The 18,912-nt window shown below is 40.7% G+C and overlaps 1 protein-coding gene across 4 annotated transcripts in view; it reads left to right on the top strand.

Moving 5' to 3' along the window:
• The window catches only part of ston2 (stonin 2), a 311,201-nt gene extending 306,875 nt beyond the window's left edge, over positions 1–4,326 (top strand). For 3 of the 4 annotated variants that reach the window (XM_028821758.2, XM_028821759.2, XM_028821761.2), the window contains one exon: positions 3,764–4,326. In XM_028821758.2, coding sequence (XP_028677591.1) covers positions 3,764–3,850 — 87 coding nt within the window. In that variant the 3' untranslated portion in view covers positions 3,851–4,326. The remainder of the gene's footprint in view (positions 1–3,763) is intronic. The other variant, XM_051920158.1, reaches the window with a different exon arrangement.
• Positions 4,327–18,912: the final 14,586 nt, after the last annotated feature.

The following is an 18,912-nucleotide window of genomic DNA, read 5'->3' as shown; positions in this document are numbered from 1 at the left end:
AACGTGGCAGCTCACACCCCCTCCGTCAGGAGCAGGGAGAGAGAGAGAGAGAGAGAGAGAGAGAGAGAGAGAGACAGAGTTTGTTTTTCAGTCAAAAATCAATACGTGCCCTTCGAGCTTTTAAGTATGCGAAGCACCCGTTTCAGGAAGCAGCTGCACAAAAGATAGCAACGTGAAGATAATCTTTCAGTATTTTTAGACGAGCGTCCGTATCGTCTAGGTGTGCGAACAGCCCCCCTGCTCAATCCCCATACGTCAGGATCAGAGAAAGTCTGCGCAAGAGAGAGATAGAGAAAAGTAAGCAATCTAGCTCCTCAGCCATCTGCCAATAGCGTCCCTTGTATGAAATCAACTGGGCAAACCAACTGAGGAAGCAATTAAAAGACCCATTGTCCGGCGAAATCCGCGAACCAGCAAAAAATCCGCGATATATATTTAAATATGCTTACATATAAAATCCGCGATGGAGTGAAGCCGCGAAAGGCGAAGCGCAATATAGCGAGGGATCACTGTATACTGAAATTAACTGCATATTGTTCATTAGTTCAAGGCATCTGATTGTAATTAACCTGTAACAATATAATGGTCCACAGAATGGCCAAATTATTCTAAATACCATAGCTGCTTTAGCATTGTTACTCTCACTGCACCTTCTTCTTCTTTCAGCTGCTCCCATTAGGGGTTGCCACAGCGGATCATCTTTTTCCATATTACTCTCACTGCACCACTCGGAGCTGCTGATCAGAAAGAGGATTACCGGTATACAGCATCAAGCACACGCCTCAGTCATGCTGTCTATTTGAACTGCTCTCATATGGCAAATACTTCAGAGCCTTTCCTGTACGGACCTCGCGGTTCAGAAACAGTTTCATCCCAAGAACTCTAAACGTACTCAATCAGTCCATCATGTGATCCTTGTAGAACTGTTTGTACTTATAAGTAGAATTACCTCACTGTAAACTTGCGATACAGTTATAGTGTTACACAACCTGCGCCACTTTATAAAGCACGTATTTACATATGATGACAATATCATTTTTAAGAAGAAATGAAGCAAAATACGTTTATTACATTATACAGATAAAATGTTAACGTCATTTAAATAATCTATATTGTTAATAATTAAACATGTGAGGACACAGTGGCGCAGCGCTAGCTAGTTCAGGGATTGTTCCTGCCTCACGCTGTATTTTTGCTGGGATTGGAGCAACACTGGAAGGATAGATGGATAGAATAATTAAACATGTACTATGAAGATATTTCAATGTTCCTTAAAAGTTTTGAAGAATCAGAGTTCTAAGCTTACAAATGGCTTAACGTCTATTACAGAGTTGATTGTGTGGACAGGAATTGGAGGTTAGTACATTTGAAAGAGACAGTATTGCTGCAATAAATTATTTCATCGAAGGTCACGCATGGCACAGCAAGCATCTTGCGGGAGGGCAGGAACAATCTGTGGACGAGGTGCCTGCTCGTCACTATCACTGCGCCACCGTGTTCCCATGTTTAATAATGTGCTTTAATTCCTATCATCATGAAAATTATATCAAGTATACATCTTAGTATTTAAATTATTCCGAGAGCTGTAATATTACGAATGTAATGGATTCTGTGTCCTGTCGGAGAAAGAGAAAGCCCGTTTAAGAAGCAGGTAGTGATTCACACACAGAGAGCACATAGAAGAACACATACAAAACAAAGCATTTAACGTGCTACTTTAGTTACAATGGTATTTGAGAAACTAGTAAATTAAACGATTTAAAGATGAAGTTTATGATGTTCTACTTTAATGACAAAATAAACTACGTGATTGAAGTGGAAATTTCTAAATTAAAGTTGACATTTTGAGATTTTTTTCTCACTGTGTCCCTATTTTTTTTTCTTTTCTCTGTATTCTAATAAGCTTTTATATGACACTCAGACGGTGGGCTACAACTCGCCTTTTCACGGTGACTTTGATATCTGACAACTTCTTTTTAATTTCGGGTTCTCTGCGACTTTGTGAACTTGAGCTTTCGAGTTTCTCCGACACTCTATGTCACTCGATCAACTTCCTTTTGTTGTTTATACCATTGTTTAAACCAATAAATACTACATTTTCTTTGCCTCCACTTGGTATTCGCTGAAATTCTTCTATTTTCCCCCATGCTTTTGCCATTGTCTTTTCAAAGAAGGCTGAGCTTAAGGGCTATTTATATTGATTTGCATATTCAAAGAGGCGTAATTCTGGGAGGAGACGGGGCGGGACAGCAGGCGCGTGCACGTGCGTTACTTTTCACACTGCCCGGGATTTATGTAGCTGAAGAACATGGAAGTTGGTGTTCGCACAGGTTTATGCATCTGAAATTTTTTGTGTGTACGAACATTTCCGCTTTTGTGCTTATGCCATGTTATAGTGTGAGTTCTATGAATAGCATTATACATGAGGCCCCAGGAGATGTATTTTCTTGTAGTGGTAAATGTTAGCGCACCCCTGCTTGCTTATGTTTGGTTTATGTTCTTTGAATAAGACCCAGTTATATAATCCATCCATCCATCCATTATCCAACCCGCTATATCCTAACTACAGGGTCACGGGGGTCTGCTGGAGCCAATCCCAGCCAACACAGGGCACAAGGAAGGAAACAAACCCTGGGCAGGGCACCAGCCCACCGCAGCAGTTATATAATTCAGGTGGAATATCTGCTTACACCAAGCTTCAGCTTTGGGATATTTGCAGGTTGCTTCAAGCCCCATGCAGCATTTCAGTAGGACTGAATTTTAGACTTTAATTTTGTAAAATATTTGCGTAACAACAAAACAATGACCTAATTAATAAATGAAGGTTTCATCATAGATAAATGTTAGTAGCACGGGGATGTAGATTGCAGGATCATGGCACATTCATCGCCAGCAGCCCAGTAACCTAGCACTCATTACACATTATAATGGAAAGGCTCTGACTTGTCATGGATACATGCCGTTAAAATGGGAACATAATGTCAGAAACACTTTTATGAAACTAGTTGGACTACAAACAGAGCACTGCATGCACCTTTTCAGAGGTGCTGTATGTGGCACCGATTACAATGAGATTCTTCAAATGTCCTCATTTGGCTTGCATGACTTATTACTTGTCAACTGGAAAATATCAGCTGAATTCCACTTAGAAAATAGAAAGAATGTTGGCACACCAACATTGTGGTTTTTCAGTTTTGTGTTAGTGCACCTTTGTTTTCAGAACCTGCTTGTTTTTGGTGCTTGTAGATGTGAATGTCTGGTTACTTGCCAGCAGTTCGCACAAAGCAGTCACTAGTCATGGTTTTGATGCCAGGCTATCTCATGACACACTCATTCCAGGCCACTTTAGAACTTGCATGCAATTGGGATGTGGGAACAAATGAGAGAGTTGCTGTATAACCCATCTATAGGTATAATGATCACCTGCTTATGTTTAAACGCAGAAAAAAAGGAATAAGTAAGAAATTCAAATAAAGAATAAATATGCTGTACATTCAAAACAAATAATTAAAAGGGAATGTAATTAGAGAGCATTCTTAATCATCAAATTATAAAGAATAACACAAATTAAGGTTGGGGTTCACCCTAATTTTTGAGAAACCACACATAGACACAGGGAGAGCAGGCTAGGGTTTGACTCGTGGACTACAGTGCTATGAAGCATTCGAACAAATAACTATGCAGCTGTTCCAGCAGTGCCAAGTGAAATGATGCACTTTTCAGCTTTGTTCACCTCTTTCTTGTTTTTCTGTTTCTTCTTTAGATTGAAATGGATTATAAATCGGTTCATGTCCAGGACAAAGAGGATGGATTACAACCAGAGCGCCTGGCCGGATGCAGCCAACAATAGGCAATGAGGAGCCATGAGGACTGACAAACTGGTTTAAGATGTTGTGTCTTTGTAAAAATGGCACATGATTAATTTGCACTTCTGAGAGGTCACTGAACTGCACACATTTCCACAGGCCTTCAGAGTAACGCTACCCTGCTCAGTGGCTTATGGGACAAAGGAAAAATGCAAAAATTATTTTTGGGAGATATTTCTGCTGATTTTGTTTGGATAAACATTAGAGGGTATGGAGGGATGGGTGTTTTCCCAAATTAACTTTTAAGATTTTGGCTACTACTTCAATGATGTCATTTTTTTAACTTCAGCAAAAATTGTTCAAATAATAATAATTTGTAATTTAGCAGAGTATTGCCATAGAAAAAAAAAAAAAAGGTTTTTCAAATGTTTTCCCTTATTAAGTTATGTAAAGGAACTGTAAGCACTTTATGTGTTAAAAATAAATGGTTAGAGCAGCTCTGGAACATTGTACATAATAAGGTGGTCCTCTTCATCCCTGATGTCTGACGCGTTACTCAGCCTGTATTAAGTGCGCTGATATCGAGTGCTCAACATTAATTTATTATGACCACGAATAAATAGAGACAAACACACAAATAATGAGGACCATCAAATCAAAAGCATTCAGGTGATGACACTTAAACTATTATGTGTTGGTGCTTAAATGGGCTGTTAAATACAGAGGGGTCTTAATTTCGGCAGAGGATCTTTTAATAAATGACCAGTTGATGCAGTGTCATCAATGCAGTAACAATTGAATGCATTGTTACAAAATATCCATCCTTTCATTTTTGAACGCTTTTAATGTCAGTCATGGCCATGGCTGAGAACAGAACCTGACCTCACAGCTTCAGCACAACACAGGGGCAGTTTTACAATCACCAGTTAACTTAACACACCAAGATCTTTGAGTTAAATATTGAAAACCAGAGGAGTCTGGGCAAAACCCCTCGTGGACACGGGGCGAACATGCACACTCCACACACATACATGTGAGATTGCAGTACTATGCATTGTAGCCATTGTACTGTACTGGCCCCGTTCTTAAGAAACATTAGTGCAAACCATTTTTATAGGTCAAAGTGAGTAGGAAACGGTGGGAACAGCTCTTTATAAAAATAACAGTTCTTCATCTAACATCTGCTTAGCCATTTTGCAGCACTCCTGATTGCATGTGCTTTGTAGACCATGTCAAAGGGGCGCTCATTATCTGAAAGAGCAGTTAGCGCACAAGCCTCATAAATCCAACATCCTGCTCCTGGTCATTGTCTGTATGCTGTTTTCACCTTCTCCTGTGTCTCTGTGGGTGTCCTCCAGATAGTCCACTTGTCCTCTCCACCTCCAAAGACCTGCACGTTATGTGGATGTGTAAGAATAAAATGGCCGAATCTGGGTGTGCGAATGGGCCCTGTCATGGATTGTCACCCCACCGGAGGCTAATAAGAGTCCAGCCCGATGGCCTAGAAGTGTTCTAAGCGGGCTAAGGAATTATGTGCTTATGGACTATCTTAAAGGTTTATATTTTACTTTACAGAATAGACTAGATTGGTTATAATACATGAACAGATTAAAAGGTTGGTTTTAAGGGAGGAGGATAAATGTGTGTCAGAAAATTCCTTTTGTAATAAATACAGTTAATGTTGTTATAGCTGAAAAGGGCAAACTCACATACTTATTGTTTTATTAATAGTTTGTTATTTTATAAAAGAAATATTTTTGTTGATGATGATATTAAAAAACTAAATTAATTTAATTAATTTGATATAATACCTCTTCATAGTAAACATTACTTGAAGGCCCATTACAAATATGGATCCAGCAATTCATATGGAAAAGGGAACATTTGAGGAGCTTCCAAATCTCCCCGCTTCACAGAAAGCATACAATATACTTTTTGACTGTGCCATTTTCCTTGTGGGTCTTCTGGTATATGATGGGTACAGTTTGTAGGTGGCTAGCAGTTGTGATCAGAACAAGGCCAGACTGTGCCTTGACACTGATGTGTGGCACCACTTCCATGTCATAAAGCAGAGCTGCTGATTTTGCTCTGCCATCTGGTCACAGTGAACTAATTGGTCCTTTCTTACTGGGTTACTGCTGCTAAGCCACATTGGAAGTTGGCATTCAGCTTTACTGAGGAATATAGAAGATACTTTAGAGAAGAGCTTCAGTGGTGTGTTTGAGTTTGAAATGAATTGTGTGTGTAACCATCTGCTTTTATATTTAAATATGGGTTTCCAATAATATATTTCATTTTTGTATTTTGCGCTGCATGGTGGCGCAGTGGTAGCGCTGCTGCCTCGCAGTTAGGAGACCTGGGTTAACTTCCTGGGTCCTCCCTGCGTGGAGTTTGCATGTTCTCCCTGTGTCTGCTCCAGTTTCCTCCCACAGTCCAAAGACATGCAGGTTAGGTGCATTGGCAATACTAAATTTTGCTTGGTGTGTGTGCCCTGTGGTAGGCTGGCGCCCTGCTCAGGATTTGTTTCCTGCCCTGTGTTGGCTGGGATTAGCTGCAGCAGACCACCGTGACCCTGTAGTTAGGATATAGCGGGCTGGATGATGGATGGATTTTTGTATTTTAAATTTTGCTGGGTTTATAGAGTTATGTGTGATTCATGTATTTGTGGGACTGGAAGTTTAAAAAAAGAGAAAAAAGCGAAAACACCTACCTTAGAACTGGTATGATTTGTTTTTGGTGCATTCATGGGAACAGTCACTAAACCCTGCTGACATGGTATCACAGTTTGACAAAATAGTTTGCGACAGTTCTTACCAGAGGTCTTAAACTTGGGTCATGGAGCACTTCAGCGGCTGAATGTTTTCATTTTTAACTGAAATCCCATCCAATTCTTTCTGTTAACCCAACATGTTGTTTTTCTAGAGAGCTCGTTCTTCCTCTCTGTACACCTTGTCAGACTCTACCTTTGCTGGTTTAATGCGTCTGTGAACTTCAGGCAGAGGCTCATTGGTCTCATGGCCTTTAGTGAATGGGAATCAGAGCTCGTTTATTCTTGTTGAGCTCATTTGCTTGTTCAGAATTTGAGCTTTTAATGGCTTCCTTTGTCTTTAAGAAGCTGCCAGTTAAAACAGAGGCACAAATTAAAGTGCAGCCAACACAAGCAGCTAACGGGATAGCAGTTGTATCAGCGTGTGTGTTAGTTATAAATAGCCTCCATCTGTCCATCCTTTACTGAAGCTTCTGATTCAAGGCATTAGAATTTACAGAGCCTCGAACCTACTGTGGGGGCTTTGGGTGCAAGGCAGGAGTTATGGTACCAGGAAATGGTGGGAGAATACAAAACTGGAAGTCATAATACAGACAGGGGTAATAACAAAAACAAACGTCAACATCCAAGCTCGTAGTCCAAAGGTGTAGTGCAAAACTTCTTAAATCTTCTTTGTTTTTCTTGCCCCCTTCCACAGGATGAGAATTCAGGCCACTAAGGCAAAAATCGTTTATTTGAGTTTGAAGATGAAATGTAGACAAAATGTAGTCATACAAACAATGCAAATAAACAGAAATGAAACCATAACTCAAAGTCAATATGTCAACCAGCCAGAACATAAGAATATAGGAAATGTGACAAGCGACAGGAGACCATTTGGTTCACCAGGCTTGTTTGTTTAGCAAATACATCATCCAAGATACTTGTTAAAGGTTGTCAAGATTTTTGCTTCAGCTACATGACTTGGTGTCCTCACATATGTGATTCACCATTTAATCGAAACAATTCGCCTGGATCTAGAATGTCTAATACTGCAAATTCAAAGGGAGAAGTGCATATACTTTTTTTAGAGGTTATTCCCAGTTTTGGCTATATGCAACAGCATGACACCAGCATTTATATTGTTGTGGTGGTGATGTGACTCATCACAACTTTCAGGACATGTCATTAATGAATGATACTGGTTAACCATACCACAAAAAGTGGCGGAGCCCATAAAAAAACAACATGACGTCTCAGTACAAAGAAAATATAACGTTTACAAATAATACCAAAACAAAAGAAAACCACCAAGTTAAGTAATAATGATATTCTACAGGCTTTAGAAAACATAGGAAAAATATGTGAAGAAGGGGCCTGAGTTGCCTCGAAAGCTTGCATATTGTAATCTTTTTAGTTAGCCAATAAAAGGTGTCATTTTGCTTGGCTTTTCTGAACAGAAAGAGAAATTTTAAAAAGAAACTGCAAATCAAACTAGAGGTTATCACACCCATGACTAACTCCAGTGAATGTTACTTGTTTTGAAAATGAAACCAATGCTTGGATACCAAATGTAGCACACCACCATCTTAAATAGGTGTGGAATGATGATTCAGTATTACATTTGGCTTCCATGTCAAATAAAAAGCAGCTGATGTAGCTAGCACAAAAAACCACATCCATACAGATGAAGTCAGAAAATAGAGAAAGGTGTTGTGATGATGTTATTTTCATAACAATAAGTGTCTTAATCTCTGGTTGTTTAAACTGAAAAGGTTCAACGCTTTCAATCTCTCCTCACTGCACATAACTCTGAGTCCTAGACTCAGCCTAGTCGCTCTTTTCAAGCCAAAACACCACACTTATATCAGTCAGTTAATGGTGATTGTTTTGAAACCAACTAACAAAACACATAATCAGTGCATGCATGCACAGTACACAAACACAAGACAAGCACAACACCAAATAAACAACACAAACAGCAGTTATCTGTTGAAAAATATTGATTTCAACTTTATGAAAGTTTTAATCCTATTAGCCTTCTTAACAGCTTCTACACAGTGTGGCCACCAGGGTGTACTGCTGTTCCCCCAAAACCTGACACCAAAGCTTGGACACAACTTCACAAACACAACGCTGTTATTTTGTGTGAAACTCTTATAGGAAGAGTTTCCCACAGTGCAGTCACCAATACAATAATCCCTCATCGATTGTGGGGGTTGCATTCCAGAACCCCCAGCGAAGGGTGAAAATCCGCGAAGTAGAAACCATATGTTTATATGGTTATTTTTATATTGTCATGCTTGGGTCACAGATTTGCACAGAAACACAGGAAGTTGTATTCAAACACTGCAAACAAACATTTGTCTCTCTAAAGTTTAAACTGTACTCCATGACAAGACAGAGATGACAGTTCCGTCTCACAATTAAAAGAATGCAAACATATCTTCCTCTTCAAAGGAGTGTGCGTCAGAGAGAGAGAGAAAAAAGCAAACAGTCAAAAATCAATAGGGCTGTTTGGCTTTTAAGTATGCAAAGCACCGCCGCACAAAGCGGTTGCAAGGAAGGCAGCAGCTCACACCCCCTCCATCAGGAGCAGAGAATGTCAGAGAGAGAGAGAGAGATAAAAACAATCAAAAATCAATACGTGCCCTTCGAGCTTTTAAGTATGCGAAGCACCGTGCAGGAAGCATGTCGCTTCACGAAGCAGCTGCACAGAAGGGAGCAACGTGAAGGTAATCTTTCAGCATTTTTAGACGAGCGTCCATATCATCTAGGAGTGCGAACAGCCCCTCTGCTCACACCCCCTCCGTCAGGAGCAGAGAATGTCAGAGAGAGAAAGTGAGAAAGAAAAGTAAAAATCAATATATGCTGTTTGATCTTTTAAATATGCGAAGCACCGTGCAGGAAGCATATCGCTTGATAAAGCAGCCATATGTAAGCCCAGCAAAGAAGAGAGCAATGTGAAGGTAATCTTTCAGCGTTTTTTGAGGAGCGGCCGTATCCTCTAGGGGTGCGAAGAGCCCCCGTGCTCACAATATATTTGAGGAGTTTTATTTCATACGTAATACGCGCTCTGGTTGGGTAGCTTCTCAGCCATCTGCCAATAGCGTCCCTTGTATGAAATCAACTGGGCAAACCAACTGAGGAAGAACGTACCAGAAATTAAAAGACCCATTGTCCGCAGAAATCCACGAACCAGCAAAAAATCCGCGATATATATTTAAATATGCTTACATATAAAATCCGCGAAAGTCGAAGCGCGATATAGCGAGGGATTACTGTACACAGAAGATCTCGTCTTCTCTTTCTGCCTCCTCCATTCCTCCAGCAAGCTTTGTCCACCTCCTTCCTACTCTGGCTTCAGGAGTTGTTGCAGGCAGTTCCTTTTATGTAAAACCCTGAAGCAATTTCCGGTGAGGTGGGAGCCTGACAAAGTAGGGCTCGCAAGTCCCCTCAGCACCCCCTGGTGGCACCCATGGAACCCAACAGGGCTGAGTCAGCAAACTCCATTTCCGAAGATACCCCGTGGGAATCGATGTCCATGCTGTTTCCCCGGGGGTTGGGTGGTTTGGCTAGCATCCTGGAGGAGACAAAGCCCTGTGCAAGCTCCCCCTGTCCTCCTAGGGTGTGGATATCCTGGCCATCCCTCACAGCAGTTTAGTACCATCTACAAAATTAACCAGCCTGACTTTTATATTCTTATTCCTTTTTAATTTTATATATTAAAAAGTAGTGAGCTTAAGGGATACAACTTTTAACATCGTCTAATTCTGATAAGGTTCCTCTCACCATAACCCTTTGGTCCTCAGTGTTTAAACCAATGTTGTACCCCACTACATACTGTGCCCTGAATTCCTCTAGTGTAGATGACTTACCTCTCATGTGGTTATTTTCAAAAGCTTTGTAAACTTCCAGATAAATCATATCATATACTTTCTTTGATCATAATATATAGATGAATCTGAAAATGTGTAGGTTTCTAAGTGCAAAGCCAAAAGAATTAATGAAAAATTGGGAAGGCTTCATACTGAGAGAAACAGCACCTAATATTCATAAATCATATTATGAGATATCATCTACTGTTAAATTCTGGTCCGTACTTGTAAAATTTTATTTCATACTGTATTGAGGATTTGTTCTGTTCTGTGTATTGTGTATTGTATTGTATTGACCCCCTTCTTTTTGACACCCATTGCACACCCAACCTACCTGGTAAGGGGTCTCTCTTTGAACTGCCTTGCCTGAAGTTTCGTCCATTTTTTTGGGAGTTTTTCCTTGTCTTCTTAGAGAGTTAAGGCTGGTGGGCTGTCAAGAGGCAGGACCTGTTAAAGCCCATTGCGGCACTTCTTGTGTGATTTTGGGCTATACAAAAATAAGTTGTATTGTATTGTATATTACTAGGTAACAAAATGAGGCTTTTTCTTTGTCACATGAATCAATATATGTGACTCTTACAGAATTGTCTGTGGTGAATTCAAATATTTAATCAGACTTTCTGTATCACACAAGGATTTTAAGTGACACCTGATTCAAATTTACAATACACTATGTAGATATGCTTGGAGCATCTAGCCTAAAATGTAGAAGTGTACAGTTTTCTGCTGTAGTTGGCCTATAGATTATCCGTCTTAAGTGTCCAGCTGTTTTCAGCAGATAGCCTTGTGTTGCGTCTAAAAAAAACTTTTAGTGCATTTTTTGTTTTTTGTCAAGGACTGGGAGAAAGCCATAACCAGAGACGCACATGGAATGAAAACCAGTAAACAAACCGATATTTTGTCAGAACAAGGGAGGACAAGAATCGTAGTCGAGAGTTCAGAATAATAATATTAAAGAAACAATCACAAGCAGTTTAACAAGGTGTACCTAATCTTGGGCACATTGTTAACAACATGCTGATATTTATATGGTCGCGCCAGTTATATTAGACATAGTGCAACCCAGGAGAATGGTGGGGTTTGTTGTCATGGCAACCACCAATGCCATTGTCAGAATAAGGCAAAGTCCACAAGAAAAACCAAATGGCATTGCTCCATAACAGTAAAGATAAATAACTTTCTTGGGAAGACATAGATCACAAAATAAAAGACCAAAATGAATTCCTTGGGTATAAAAGCTTTAATAAAGACATATAAACTGGCCCAAGCATGTCAAGGAGGCACTAAAAAATTAATTAAAGAAACCACTCACAATTCCTTGGGATCGCTTTACCATTTCAGAAATGTCCTAATGAAACCTTTTGCGATGCTCATCACTCCACCCATCATTCACTCATCATTCCAAGATTTCCAGAGGAAAAAGTCTGGAAAGTTATGCAATGTTCACAGATCGGCAATAAAAACAAGTTCATTCCCAAATTTAGCTTAAACAAAAAAACATTAATTAATAAGGTTTTATATGTCTTTTTCAGGCTGTATATCCATATTACTAACTGAGAATGGTAAACCGGATGGCATGGACACAGGTACGCGGCGATGGGACCATGAGATGTACTGCGCAGGCGCGTACAGCGCACGTCTTATAAACCGCAAGCAAAGTCGTATCCACCGCGCACGAAGGAGTCACGGCCCAAAAACGAAAGAGCTCAACTGACGTGAATGAGAAATGAAGCAACAACGTGCCCATAGCTAACGACTACCGACACAGCCACACAAAAAAGAGGATTCTGCGCTGCAGCCCAGATTCAAACGGAAGAGGCTACGGAGGCCCCACAGGTCCACAAAGATGGTACGGAAGGCGCAGGAAAGTACGAAAGGCAAAGGTGCCTACACAGCATAGTGAAACCCGACATAGTACGGAAGGCGCAGGCGACACCGCCATATTGTGAGTGGCACTACTGCGGAGTGAAGACGCAGGCGTCACCGCCATATTGTGAGTGGCACTACTACAGAAGACGCAGGCGTCACCGCCATATTGTGAGTGGCACTACTGCAGAGTGAAGTTAGGAATAATGTGCTGCTTGGGATTGTACAAACCGCTGAACACTTTACACCAAATTCAAACACAATACAGCTCAACGATACAAACACGAGCACACATGGATAAGATCAATGAACGCAGGCACCTACAACGTGCGTCTGAAACTGCGGAAGCACAGTAGGCACAGGTTCAAAATGAACGAGCTCGACTGACGGATATACAAACACGAGCCCGCCTGGATAAAATCAATGAACACAGGCGCCTACAACGCGCGTCTGAAATGCCGCGGGCAAAGCGGGCACGGCTCCAAAACGAACGAGCTCGACTAATGTATTTCAGGATACCCAACGCTGGGGGTAGGCGAGCGAAGCGAGCAGGGGGCGGAGCCCCCTTGTTTAGTATAACTCAAAAACTGTGGGTAACAGAAAAATTCTGAGTATATTGCCGAAACCTGTATGAAAAAAATACTTTTAAAACACCTCTTGAGTTATTTTGTGACAACATCTTTGTTGAGCACGGTAATGGCACAATCCATGAGGCAAAAGTTGAATCCAAACAGGCATTTGCAAAAAAATAAACACTATCACTAACTGTAGTTTCCAGACAAAAATCAAACAACTTGCTCTAGGCCATGTACAGACATCCACAAAGTGGCAGTTATACTGTTGTCTGGAGTGATGTCTGGATTACAAAGGCCCTCAGAAGTACTGTATACAGGTAAAATTCCATTACAACAAACTCCCAGGGACCTAAAAAATATTTCGTTGTAATGAAATTCTGTATTTTGTTAGTGCTTTCTTTAACTTGCGCCCAGGCGTTTGCAATCATTTCAATAGCTTCTTTCGTGTTAATTTTAATCTCCTCCTGCCTACAAGTTATGCTGACGAGAATTTTTCTCAGCATTTCCTTGCAATAATACACTTTCAGAGTGCGAATGATACCCAAATCCAATGGCTGAAGAACTGCCGTGCAATTGGGTGGGAGGAATTCAATGCGAACATTATCTAAATGTGGAAACATGTTGTGTGCAGCACAGTTATCAATCAGTAGCAGAATCATCCTTTTCTTCTTTATATTGTGAGGTTTCTGAACACTTTTGAGACCCCCCCACCACACTCCCCACCCAACTGTAACAACATGCTGAAGTGCGTCCTGAAGCACGATTGCCGTATCTGTGGAAGCTTGTTTGTCCATTGCCGGGGCAGGGTAACAACAGGCTCATAGCGCTGCAGTGAAGCGCCACAGAAGCAAATTATAAAAGATGGGGGTCGCACTATAAGTCCCTGTCTTACACCCCAAAACACGAGGCTGAGTCTCAGTACTTTAGCAAAACCAGCTTTATTCAGCTTGAAATAGGAACGGCACACTTATTTATTGTAGCGTGATCAGCCACTCTGCTATACACAGACACAGCAGATCAGTGATCAAGTAATCCTGTTACCTGCCTTTACAATGTTCCTTGCATATCACCCATCGATATCTTTTCTGTTTGCTTTGGCGGAGAGACGCAGCACAGCTTTGAGCCGGCAGTTGCCCCAGCAACAGATAAACAGTCTTCCGTAGACGCGGAGTTTGGACTTCAGGACGCTCTTCGGCGTGCTGTCTAGTTGAGGGAGGTCCCAAGAGAGGTAGAAAGTTGACAGTGTCGATAGCGATAGTGAAATTCCGAATTCACTGGCAACGTCTTTTTTCTTTTTGCCGCAATCGAGAGCTGCAAAAATGTAAAGTTATTTTTTCTAATATGAACTGTTATCATTTTTTTCGTGTCTGCCGTTTCTATAGGAGGGTGACAATGAGTTAAATTCCAATGGATGTTTTTCAAATGTTGACGAGCAATAAGGAAAAGGTATCACTGAAAACTGCAAGAAACAGAAAAGGCCAAAAAACAGTTCGAGGAAAGTTCGAAGAAAGAAAAAATGTTACAGTGTTTCTGTTTGGGGATCATTGTGCATCTACCATCTCTGGATGATTCATTCAGGCATTTCAAGGTCTTTCGGGCACTTCATTGTAATGAAAGTATCTGCTGAATGTACTTTGTAGTAATGAGATTTCTATAGACTCGTGTCATATGGGGAAGCTGTCGGGACCATAAAAATACTTCATTGTAATGAAAATTGTGTTGTAAAGATATTCGTTGTAACGGAATTTTACCTGTATACTCGTGGATAAGTTCTCCTGCGGTAAGTCAAGACTTGATTTTACCGTATAATTTCTGGTATTTTTTTAATGTCGGTCGTATAAGTTGAATGCAGAAAACTCATGCTATTGGTTCAAGAGATTATGATATGCTAATGCCCACCCCACCTGAGAGAGTCACCGACGTGACCACACGGTAATACCCAAACTATTCCGAAGCAACATTTGCACTGACTTGTGTCTCTCACACCCTCATACACCTTTATCGTAAAAGCATCCCTTTTCTACGATGGAGCGTTCGATCAGAAGAAAATATAAAGCTGGTTTTAAATTAAACGTCATTGAAGTAGTGAAAGAAATTGGTAACTGTGCTGCTGCAACAAAATTTGATGTGTCTGAGAAACTGATGTGAGATTGGAGGAGGCAAGAAGATGTACAAAGAAAAAAAATTTTAAGTGTTGCATTTTTGAACGGGCGTATAAGTCGGGGTCTGATTTTATGATCGATTTTTTGGGTTTCAAGACCAGACTTATACACGAGTATATCCGGTAGCTGCCTCTTTTTATGTCGCCAGCAATAAGAGAACCCTTATCCTCCGGCATGCAGGGACTGCCTGTAAGCACTACAAGTGGATCACTTCCTGGTGAAATTAGATGAGCTCTATCTCACTCGGCCCTCACCTTCTGGGCAGCACCACCACTACACTCCACCTGTCCATGGTGAAAATCCTGCCGACTACACCAAGAGATTTCTTGTGGAATTACATCACAATCTGTCCCTGTTCTGATGCTGTGGTAACTGCCGGTGGCCAGTCGCAACTCAGCAACGTCTGGATTACAATGGCCCTAAGAAGCAGCTCCTTTACAGCACGAGCTAATAGAAAAACACCTTCATCCATGCGTGCAAGTACTGCTTGTCAGAACTGCAAATGGAGCACTTCCTGGAAATGTCAGCTGAGCTTGAACTCTTTCTCTCAGTCCCCAGCTTCTGCACCGCACCACCACTACACCAGTATAATCATAGCTATATTTTGTATTGGACGGTTCCTTGCAACTTGGAAATGTTTTTGCAAGAGACATGAGCTGAAGCAGCAGATCAGTTTAGATTTTGATTCTGGATTTGATTCAGTGTCATTTTGGCTACGACTTTTGGTTTTGCCCTTCTCACCTTTTTAATGAGCTTAAATGTTGACCTTTGGTAATGTCTTTGACTGTTCTTCTGGAATGCCCTAAAACTAAGACTTTTGTTGATCTCTGCCTCTATCTATCTATCTATCTATCTATCTATCTATCTATCTATCTATCTATCTATCTATCTATCTATCTATCTATCTATCTATCTATCTATCTATCTATCTATCTATCTATCTATCTATCTATCTATCTATCTATCTATCTATCTATCTATCTATCTGACAGAACAGCTCAAGTTTAGTTCTATGCAAAAATGAAAAACCAAGGTGGTAATTAAAATTATAAATGAAAAAGAAAACTAAATAATGCACATAATATAAAAGCAAAATAATTAATAATGCATTCCTAACAGCTGTGGATCTCTGAAGAAGGCCGATTACAAATATGGAACCAACAATTCATATGAAGGAAAAAAAGGAACATTTGAGGAGCTTCCAAATCTCCCCGCTTCACAGAAAGCATACAATGCACTTTTTGACTGTGTCATTTTCCTTGTGGGTCTTCTGGCATATGGTGGGCACAGGTGGCCTGCAGAAGAACAGGTAAAATGTTTTATGAGGCTTTTGGCCCTGTGACTATCACTCTGCCTTACTGAGACAAATTGAAGGACATCCAGGAATATTCTTATGACAAGAACAGGCCATTCAACCTCACACGCTCGTCAGTCCCCTTTACATATTTTCTCAAAATAGCATCAAGACAACGTTGGAAGGTCCCTAAAGTCTTACTCTCTACCACACTACATAGTACAGGTTATTTATTTTTTTAATTTTATATTTCTGAATTTTTCATAACACTTTTCTATTCCATCACCTTTGGTTACCGCATTTCACACAGAGCTTACTCATTCTAATTTTGTTTCTTAATCTTGCATATTTGCTGAGCTCTTTTTCATACAAAAGTATATATTTTTTCTTTTAATGTAAGAATTGTTCCTCCCTGCATGGAGTTTGCATGTTCTACCCGTGTCTGCGTGGGTTTCCTCCCACAGTCCAAAGACATGCAGGTTAGGTGCATTGGAGATCCTAAACTGGCCCTAGTGTGTGTGTGCGTGTGTGTGTGTGCGCCCTGTGGTGGGCTGGCACCCTGCCCGGGGTTTATTTCCTGCCTTGCGCCATGTGTTGGCTGGGATTGGCTCCAGCAAACCCCCATGACCCTCTACTTATGATATAGCGGGTTGGATACTCGATGGATGGATGGATGTCAGAATTAAAATACTGTGTCGTTTGTGTGTGTAACATTTATCTTTCGCGAGAGAAGAGGGTATTTTAAAGGTGGCCCCCTGAGGTACCTTAAAGCCATAATAAAAGAATTACAGTACTCAGGGAACAAACTAGTGAAGCAGTCTAAGTATTTGATTTGGATGTAAAACTGTATTTTATGGTCAAATTGTACCAAAATTATGGTTAACAGCAAAAAATCTCACAAATTCCATTGACAGACATTAAGATAATAATTCAGATCTTTTTACACGCTGTGCTTGAATGTCAGTCTGAGTTGTTTGAACCCCAAGAATCCTGAAATGGACCTTCGATAATAATGGTAAGGCTGCAGAGATTGACAATTTAATGCTCCTGTGGAGGCCTGTCAGTATTGCTCAGTCACACACACACACACACTAGACTGCAGTGTAAATTTAGCATACTGCCCCTGCTTATTGATCTTTATGAACTTCTTAAACTTCTTAAGACACGTACAGTGGGTTCAGAAAGTATTCAGACCCCTTCACTTTCTGCACATTTTATTGTGTTGTAGAGTTCATTTTAAATCGGTAAATTTGCCAATTTTGCCCATCAATCTACTTTCAATCATCCATAATGGAAAAATGAAAAGATATTTTTCGTATAGGTTAGCAAATTTAGTAAAAGTTAAAAACAGAAATCTCTCATTTAAGTAAGTGTTCAGACCCTTAATTCAGTACTTTGCAGAAGCTCCTTCAGCAGCAATTGTAAGAGTTTACAAGCTTTGCACACCTGGATTTAGGCAATTTATCCCATTCTTCCTGGCAGATCCTCTCAAGCTCTTTTAGACTGCATGGGAAGTGTCTGTGAACTGCCATCTTCAGGTGTCTCCACAGATGTTCTATGGGGTTTAAAGTCTAGACCACTCCTGGACAGTTAGAGATTTCGTCTTGAAGCTACTTCAGTGTTGTTTTGGCTGTAAGCTTTGGGTCATTGTCAAGCTGAAAGGTGAACTGTCACACTAATCTGAGGTGGTGTGCACTCTGAAGAAGGTTTTCTTTAAGGACGTCTCGGTATTTGGCTTCATTCATTTCTTACTCAGTTGTGACCAGTCGCCCCGTCCCTTCCACTGAGAAGCACCTCCATATCATGAAGTGTGGACACTGAAGTCGGAAAAACAACGGGAGACAAAAACACCAATCTTAATACATAATTCGCCAGCCTCCTTACTCACTCACTCACTCACTCACTCACTCACTCACTCACTCACTCACTCACGTCTGTCCGAAGCCGAATGCGCAGTCACCTTCTGTGCAGCTGCCCGAAAAACCTTACGAGACCGACATCCAACCCCAACATCATGGCAGGCGGCAGATTTACAGCCACAAAAATTCAAAGAGAAAGGCAACTTCGATTAAAGCTCTAGAGGCCAGAAAGGCGATTTCGACCACAGCTCGAGGCCTAATTACGCATTCTGATTCAATTATGCATTCATTCAATACACCTATATCAGGTTTGTGGTGCTTATACTTATTACTATTCCATACTGTACTGGAACATTCATCATTCAATATTATACAGTACTATAGGCCTGGAAAATTCATCAACTAACAGTACAAGCCTGTACAGTGATGAGTAAAGCGGACTACAATCATTACAAAACAACTTCTTCGTTACTTATCATTTGTTCTTCATACACTGCTGACACAAACTCGTGCCCGTTTTCATCTTACGTTGTCGAAACGGGCTCTTTGTCTAGTTTAAAATAAAAAGCAATTTCTTTATTCTTGGTGAGAGGAGGCAGGCTGCAGACCCTGTCACGTTCCAGTGTGCTACAAACCATCACCCTGCCAGCAGGAAAGAGAGACTTCCTTAAATACTCAAGTTCATTGACAAAAATAAAAAAAAATGTAGCAGTTCATCTTGAGGTT

This window comes from Erpetoichthys calabaricus, chromosome 16 (assembly GCF_900747795.2).
Source record: "Erpetoichthys calabaricus chromosome 16, fErpCal1.3, whole genome shotgun sequence".
Lineage (NCBI taxonomy): Eukaryota > Metazoa > Chordata > Cladistia > Polypteriformes > Polypteridae > Erpetoichthys > Erpetoichthys calabaricus.
Note: the sequence above shows the minus strand (reverse complement) of the source record. Positions and strands in the feature narration are given on the sequence as shown.